This window comes from Onychostoma macrolepis, chromosome 07, assembly GCF_012432095.1.
Source record: "Onychostoma macrolepis isolate SWU-2019 chromosome 07, ASM1243209v1, whole genome shotgun sequence".
Classification (NCBI taxonomy): Eukaryota; Metazoa; Chordata; class Actinopteri; order Cypriniformes; family Cyprinidae; genus Onychostoma; species Onychostoma macrolepis.
Window position 1 is genome coordinate 19030101 of NC_081161.1, and position 8972 is coordinate 19039072.

Below are 8972 nucleotides of genomic sequence, written 5' to 3' on the forward strand. Positions count from 1 at the left end.
AGGGGGTAATGGAAAAAATTAAACTAAAAGAGGCCTTTTTGCCTCCTGGTAATCGCTATGCATTTTCAACCTGCTGTGTTTCAAAGGACAATCCAAAAAGATCCCGCGCTGCTAGTGCCATTACTGCAAACCTCGTCCCTCGCTCTTTTTTGCTCTCTCGGCTACACAAAGGGGATTGAATCTTGTTCTTAATGTCACACATTTTAAAGTGCGTGTGTGTGTGTGCATGTGTCACAAACTCAGCCGTGGGCCGAAAGCACCATAAAAATCAGCCTCATCCCATTAGACTTTATGAGGCAGCCGCTAGGGGGAATAAACCCAGGATGTGTCAGCATAAATGTACATTCATTTCGAAAGACACGCATGTACCAGTTTGTACAGGGTCTTTGCGAAACATTTATATGGGTTTCTGTGTGTGTGTGTGTGTGTGTGTGTGTGTGTGTGTCCCTGGCAGGTCCCAGCCGACGCTTCAAACGGGTGGTGGAGACGATTCAGGCTCAGTTGTTAAGTACACATGACCAGCCTGGTGTCCAGCAGCTGTCTGGTGAGTGGCCAATCACTCCACTGACACACCTCTTTCTCTTTCTCTCTCTCTCGGTTTCTGCTCTCTTACACAGCATCCTGAACATGCATGGCGCCTAGCCCACCCTTGCAGAGCACTGAAAGCTGCACACACCCATCAAGGTCAAATGAGTCTTTCCAGTGTTTAAAATGGTTGTTAGAGGTGGTTTCAAAGACATTTTTAGGCCATCAGACTGTTAATATGAAAATAAACTTCTCTAAATGCAATGTATCCACTCTTCCATTAATGTCGGATGTGATGTCTTAACTAAAGGTGCTGGAAATACACATTTGACCTTATCAGAGCACATTGCACAGAATTGCATTGCAAGGCACTGGCACACATGCACGCACTCTCTTAGCAGTCACACACTCTCACACACCGAGCATGCTAGAGCACACTCGCGTGTATTAACAAGGGTTTATAAACACATATCCAGGAAATTTCTTGCCGATATCTAAATCAATCCTGTGTCCCAAGTAAATCAGTGTGGCTTCCAATTGTTCGTTCTACGAGCAGAAATGTGATGGGCTAGACTGTGGTTCCTGCTGGAGATGATGAAATGAAAGAATGGAGAAATCCTCTGCCTGTCTTCTCACATGGCTGTTTGTGCACATGGTGAAGAGCCTGTTACAGCTCCCTCTGCTGGACAGCCCCAAATCCTTACTGTCCGAAAGCAATATCACGGAGTAATACAGAAAAGGGAGTTTGGCATTTCATAATACCATAATATCATTCTGCATTATGTCTACTGTGCACAATAAGCACATTTTCCATGTGCATAAAATACCTGGATGACTTCCAAATCCAGTGCATTGAAATACACAAAGGGAATCTAGGTAGTATATACATATATACACCATTTTTTTTAGTTTAGAAATGCAAAATAACAATTTAATCACTGCCTGTAATGTTTAAGAGCTGCATAAAGGCTGTAATACAATACAAAACCTTTAATATCTTATCAGAACTGAAGTGAATACTTCACTTGTCGGCTTTGTAAATGGTAGTAGTTTGGAACACAACAAACTCATGCAGAAACATGCACCTTGTTGCATGTATTTTAAAACTGACTCAAAATATAAATGCCTGTTGTCCTTTGACTGAATCATTGTCAGAAGCTAAAACATCAGAGTCTGTGCCCCATAATATGCTATTTTCAGATTTTCTGTGAAATCTGTCAGCTCAAATCTGCAGACTAGCTCTGACTTTGAGAAACTAGTGTTGACTTGTCCAAACTGAAAATCAGGGTAAAAATAAAGGCAAGTCATGTACTGTATTCCAGCTTTAATGCTTTCTGTTTCACGTACGTCTTTTGAAAATAATAGGCAGTGTACAATGTACTGGTAATTTGCTAGTATTCATTCATTACTCTTGAAGGTACTGCATATTTACATTTTGTCATCCATGTATTCTATGTTTCATACAGAAACTTATTGTGCACAGTATAACCTACATTCTGCATACTTCAAAAAAAAAAAAAAAATAGTAGCCTGTTAGTATGATAGTATGGCATTTCAAACAAAACCCCCCTCTCTCAGTGCCTTATTCCAAAAATATTCCTAAAACATGATATGTAATTATATTCATATTGTGCATTTGGACTGTCTTAAAGAAAAGAGCTGTTATCAGGATCGTGTAGCTTTAAAGATGTGCCATCCTCTCACCCTGTCAATCACGCCCTTCCCTTCCCCTGGCTTTGCCCTTCACCCCCTGCTCACCCACTGCTGTTGAGTGAATGGGCATGAGAGCTTGAGTGTCCTCACTGACCGTGAGCAGACCTGCACAGCACTCAGCACCAGCATGCTTCACTCTCAACAGATGTGGCCACGTAATAAACATCTGTGCAAGGAGGTTGAATCACTGAGTTCATGTCGTTACTGTGAAGTCAATGGGGTGCATTGAGAATGTCATTTTAGGCTAATTATTTGATTTGATTGGACATGTTACAGTAATATGTCATGTTCCTTTGACAGGAAAGCGTTCAAAGTGTGGTAAGAGGTCTATTTTAACACTTTTGCCACAGTGTACATCACTTTATCATACACACGCTGTCCAATGCGTGGCACTTAAACACAGAGGCCCTTTAAAGGGATAGTTCACCCAAAAATTACATCTCTATCGTCCTTTATTCACCCTCATGTCATTCTAATCCTATAAGACTTTTGTTGATCTTTAAAACACAAATCAAGATATTTTAATTACACCCTCTCCTTTTGGTCCATGCAATCAAAACTACTGTAAAAAAGAAGAGACACAGATTCACACAGACAAGAACAGATTTGATTTAGGCTTTTGTGTCTCTTCAGAAGAGTTGTAATAAACTCCTCGATTCATATGAATCCCTTTTGTACTTTTGATGCATTTGAGTTTTGTTTGCATAGGTTTTCATAAACATATCTTCATTTGTATTTTGAAGATGAATGAAAAGTCTTATGGGTTTGAGACAACATGAGGGTGAGTAATTGATGACAGAATTAAACATTTTGGATGAACTGTCCCTTTAAATTTGAATGAGATGATTTTGAGAGATGTGTGTGTGCATGAACTCACTTGCTGGGACAATCCATGAAAGTTTAAATTCTCTAGAGTGAAAAGACTTCATACATTCTTCATGTTGTTTTTCTCTTCGTATTCAATTCTTGCATCATTTTACTTTTTGTGGGTCAATTGTTGCATCTGAATCGCTTTGGTGAAAGGCCTTGTTAATTTAAACATTTAATCAGCGGCGCTTATGAATCTGTTAAACCAGGTTTTTTATTTGAAGATGATGTCTGAGCTTTTATGTTAGCATGTTTCTCAGCACCTCTTTTCTCTAAACATTTCTTTCATGTTGATCATTTGGGACTTTTACAGTAGAAGTAATCATCTGTAGAATCGCTGTATAATGAGGGGCAGAATCCTAACGGGACTAGTTTTCTCAGCGTGACCTACTTATGTAGATTCCTATAAATACAACATGAGTGTTAAAACAGGCAACAGTGAAGTCTGGTATGTGTTTGCTATTGGATTAATAGTCATTTTAAAGGAAAACGGTAATTATTAGCCATTATTTGACATGTTATTTCACTAATAGGGGTGGCACAGTACACAGATGTCACGGTTCGGTACGTACCTCGGTTCGGGGGTCACGGTTCGATGCGAGTTCGGTACAACGGGGGGGGGGGAGAATCTACTATGCTCAGTTTCTTTTCATTTTGAACAGATAGTAGTGCAAATTACAATTTTTTTCCATCTAGATGTGAAAATACTAAATATTATTACAAGTTATATATATAAAATCTGTTTTGTTTTCATTGTGAGTGTACATAAATAAAAGCAGACCTTTATACAGTGATTATTAATAAGACAATAAGTGTTTAAAGTTGATTCTGCTGGTGTAAGGAAACAGTTGAAGTGATCGCGCCGGAGTGCGCGCGCACGCACACACACACACACACACACACACACACACACACACACACACACACACACACACACACACACACACACACACACACATATCAGTTCCAGCATTGCTAACTTGACAGCACAGTTGGTACTTGCCAAATGCAGTGAGCCAAACACCAGCGCGCGTGCCTCTGTGTCACCGTGACGGTTCGGGACGAATACATGTACCGTGCCACCCTTACTCACTAACATACACAAGATCTTAGCAAAAATACAATAAAGCCTTAAATGTATTTGCCATTTCAGCTGCTTTCTTACTTTATCAGGATTATTAGATTCCATAGCTGTGGATCTTAATGTTATGTCATTTCAGAATGACTTAACCTAGAGGGGTTAAATTCAGAAATATTGTAGCTACAAATTGAATCATGCGGGTGAGACATAAATCCATTGTCTTTGGCCCAGAGCTATTTCGCTGGAGCTCAGCACATGCCCCGTAAGAGAAAAATAGCCATACTGTACTGGTCGTTTTCTGTGTCTGCAATAGTTTACCCAGCATAAATCTAAACGGAGATGAACATTTGTAATGGCTCACAGCAGAAATGCTGAAGCAGTGTCCTGTGTGTCGCAAAGCTGCCACAGCTGTCATGTCTCTTTGAGAGTCTCTTAGGCTGTGGCAAAGCAGCCTGTCTTCTAGGGAAGAGGCAGTTTCAAGCTTTCTGTCATGATGTTGAGAGGAGTCCAGATTGTATTGAGAGACTCAGAGACAAGCTCTGGAACTAAGGCAATCTACTCTAGTGTTCACATAGGCCGCGGTCTGCCATGTTACAGCTTGTGCTATCGGGCCACTGCTGCTCAGTCACTTATGAAATTGGAAAAAGAGGTGATGGTTTGCAAGCCTGTGTTGTTGTCAAATAGGGTGTGTAGTTAATCCTTCTGGGCCGACTGTCAGGTGTATTCAGAATCTGCAACAATTTGTACCACTATATTTCAATCCATTTTATGAGATTTCGTTTTTGCCCTTTGATTTGAATCAGAAATGATGAATTTTGCATAAATATATTTAGCTGTATATGTGCCACACTCTCAGAAATAAAGGTACATCACTGGGGCGGTACCTTTTCAAAAGGTACACTTCTGTACCTGTTAGGTTCTAATATGTACCTTTAAGGTACCAAAATGGACTATTTAGGTTCAAACATGTACCTTTTAAAAGGTACCGCCCCAGTGACAGCTTGGGTGCAAGGTGTAAAAAAATGCTCTGACAATGATTTTATATAATTGTGATTCTTCACCAGATCATGCAGTACATCATGAAATTTGAAATTTGTTCATGACTGCATTAATTAACATTTATAGGGTCACTAACATATGCCACAGTGTTATCCAATTCCTGAATAAATTCTTGGCCATTATAAACCTGTTCTTTCAAGTGAATGAAAAACATGGCGTGTAGTTTGATTTGATGAACAAATGATTTTCACGAACCAGTTCTTTTATGTGAATCAGAAACATACAGTGTATGTAGTCCAATTCCTGAACAAATGACTAAAATGAAGTAGTTCTTTTAAGTGAGTAAAAAAAACAAACATATATGACTAGTGACTAGTGTTGTTAGATTGCAAACTAATGATTCTCATGAACAGGCTCTTTTAAGTGAGTCAAAAACATACAGCATGACCAATGTAGTCCAATTTGCAAACAAATGATTCTTATGAAGTCGTTCTTTTAAGATACAGTGCATCCAGTATAGTCTGATTCACGAATAAAGCTTATGAACTGGTTCTTTTAAGAGACCCATGTAGTTCAATTCCTGAACAAATTACTTGTATAAATAAGTTATTTTTAGTAAATCAAAAACATACAGAGCAACCAGATTCGCCATTGAATGAAGCTTATAAACTGATTGTTTTAAGTGAATCAAAATAATAGTGCATGACCAGAGAATCAGATTGGCCGACAAATGTTTCCTCTGAACCAGTTCTGTTAAGTGAATCAAAAACATACAGCAAAAAGAGTTTCTTATAAACCAGTTCTTTTAAGGGAGTCAAAAAATACAAGTATAATACAAGACCAGTTTAGTCCGATTCTATAAGACAATTTTCATTGTCAGTTGTACCATTGCATTTTACACCCCTAATTTATATTATATAGCTTACAGTATTTGCTAAATTCTTCATTGATGTATATACACACACAATTTGGGATATGCGTCCCGAATTTGAGGTTCGATGTCTAATTAAGAACAAGTTATTGACCATCTACCTTGAATTTCTTTGCAATGAATCAACACGATCACATCTCTTTCCATTCCATCCAGTGAAGATCACAGATCAGATGGAGACTGCTCAGCCACAGATACTCACACTACCACAATAAGACCTTTGACCAGTAATTCAGCTGTACTGTCAAACAGTTGAACATGCCTGCTGTATCCGTGTCAGTGTTTCTGATACATGGCTTATTGTCTCCAGTTAATGCAGTCTCGTCCTGCCTCTCATCATCTCACCTTGCCTCGTCTGTGATCCTCATTGTTCATGTATTTGTTCTCTGTCTCTCTCTCTCTCTCTTTTTCTCTCTTGTTTTCTTCTTGTTCTCCTCTTCTCCCATCTGTGCACCCAGGCAGCCCATTGAGTAACTTCTTTGACGTAATTAAACAGCTCTTTTCAGACGAGAAGAACGGGCAGGTTTCCCATCCGCCCGGCACGCCCAAGCATGCCAACAGCAAGAGACATGAGCCTGACCCTAATGACTCCAAATGTCCATCTGGCCAAGACAAAGCCAAGATGGCACCATCAGTTGGGACACAGGAACAACCTTAAAACCAGGAGAAATACTAGATACTAGTTTTAAAATAAAATCAAATAAAATGAACAAAAGAAAAGAATCCAGTCATGGTGAAAGGATGTTGTTGACATCTACAGCCTCTACAAAGTTTTATATAATGGAATGAATATTGAAGTACTGTATGTACTGACCCGACACTTTACAAAAGGCGCATACAGACACACACGCCTATTTTTTATTTCGTTTTTTCTCTCCAGTGTTGTTTGTTCTTCACAGTGTCTCGTTATGTTCTGTTTTATGATGCCTTTATTTATTTCTGCTGCCAGGAATTATCCAGAAAACGTGTTAAAGCCCCAAGTCCTGCTCTTGCACAAGATTCATGTATGGCACATTGATGGAGGGCACATTACACAGGAAGTTCAGTACAAGCAGCTGAGGGAAACTCCTCATTCTGATGCATCTAAACACCCAAACACCAACAAGAGCTCCAACCTATTCCTCAACTCCTTCCTCCTGCAGCTACTGTACATACAGCCACACATGTCCAAGGATTTGGAGTGAAGCCTTAAAATAAAGATGTTTATGAATTCTTACTAAGCTAACCCACAATTCATCTTTTTATTTAAACATACAATTTTATTTTATTTTTTTATTTTTTATCCTTGCTCGTCTTCTTTCCTCCCCGTTCTCTGCTAATGCACACACAAACACACAGACATACATACAGGACATCGTTACAAATGGCGAATGGAACTCTGGATTTCATAACGCACGTGTTTGAGGAGTTGCCCTCGAGGACAGTTGTTGGATTGTATTCTTTTCAATGTAGTCTTTCTTTGTGAAATGGAGAATTTAAAGCATTTTATGGACTCAGTGTCATTGCTGTACAAGATTTGGAGATCCTATTTGAAAAATGGTGGGGATGAACTTTTGGGGCGGGTCGTGGACTGGGACACGGGGGTGGGAGGGGGGCGTCACAGTAAATGATCTATTCTGTTGTACAGACTGAAAATATTTCTTATGTAACAAATGTCTATCAGTGACATTGCTTAGATGAATTGTGTTGCCACATCCTGTTTTTTTTTTTCTCATGTAGCGTTCATGAAATGTTAGTTTTGAATGACAGTTATGCTTAATGTATTCGAGGGTTACTCATGATGTCAATTTTCGATTTGTATTTATTTTGTGTTTAATTTTTATTGAGAAACATCTGCAGGATTCAGAGACCTTTTACCTTTTTTTTTTTTTTTTTTTGTAATTTATTATTTATGTGTTTGTCTTTTTTAATTTATTCAGCTGGGGAATATTTATATATACAAAACCGGGTGATGGAGATTTTATTGTTTGCATCAGGGCGACTCGTCAAGATTGTTTGAAGGATCTTGTGTTTTGTGTACGATAACACTTATCCGATTTTGTGAATGAAGCACTCTTTCTTTCCCGGCTTTGACCAGATTAAAGAGCTTGTAGTATATGTTAAATTATTTACTGGTAATTTAAGAATGTAGACTAGCCTCTTAGGGTGGGGGGTGAGGGATAATGAAGTATTGATATTTGTTGCTCATCTCATTGTGCGTGTAAAACAGGTGGACGAGCTCAAATCACATGTTGTAAATAGACAACTTTGGGCAAACAACTTTCTTAAAACCATCGAGGGGATCCTGCTGCTCCTGACTCTATCTCTCGTATTGCATGTCCGACATTCGGCTTTAATTTGCATGATGTTGTGGATGTTAGATTTCTCCTCCCCTTCACCTTTTTCATCATCAACTTGTTTCCCCCGTTATCACGCCTTCATTTTCAGTTGGTCGTTTTTCTCTCATCTCCCTTATCGTGAACGCTTTCTCGCCACATGCTCTGCTGCATCATGCTCTCGGGATGGGTGTCTGGAATGTCATAACACATGATCACTTATGGGAACATACAGCGTGGAGAATAAGCGGAGATGTAATCTAAGCAATACACATTGTTGTCCTTCCTATTTTGTACTTTGGGAGAAAAAAAGGAGCAAAGCTGGATTGTAATGTATCACGGATTTGATTAATACCGAGCGGGAAAAATAGAATCACCGCTAATGTATCCCCTTGTAACTACTGTGAACAACTTCAGTGCAACGGAAATAAATCCATTGACTTTGGGGTGGTGTTTGTGTTTGCTGTTTTCTCTGAAACATAGGGTGAGCGGTGCAAAATGCTTACTTGTTTTCTCTACCAGATGGCAAAACATCTCAACA

General features: G+C 39.1%; 1 protein-coding gene across 17 annotated transcripts in view; it reads left to right on the forward strand.

The window, feature by feature from the left end:
• Positions 1-8877, forward strand: part of brsk2b (BR serine/threonine kinase 2b) — a 143861-nt gene extending 134984 nt beyond the window's left edge. For 10 of the 17 annotated variants that reach the window (XM_058781922.1, XM_058781934.1, XM_058781923.1 and 7 more), the window contains 3 exons: positions 455-544; positions 2539-2556; positions 6575-8877. In XM_058781922.1, the coding sequence (XP_058637905.1) occupies positions 455-544; positions 2539-2556; positions 6575-6774 (308 nt within the window). In that variant the 3' untranslated portion in view covers positions 6775-8877. The other 7 variants (XM_058781924.1, XM_058781926.1, XM_058781929.1 and 4 more) reach the window with 4 other exon arrangements.
• Positions 8878-8972: the final 95 nt, after the last annotated feature.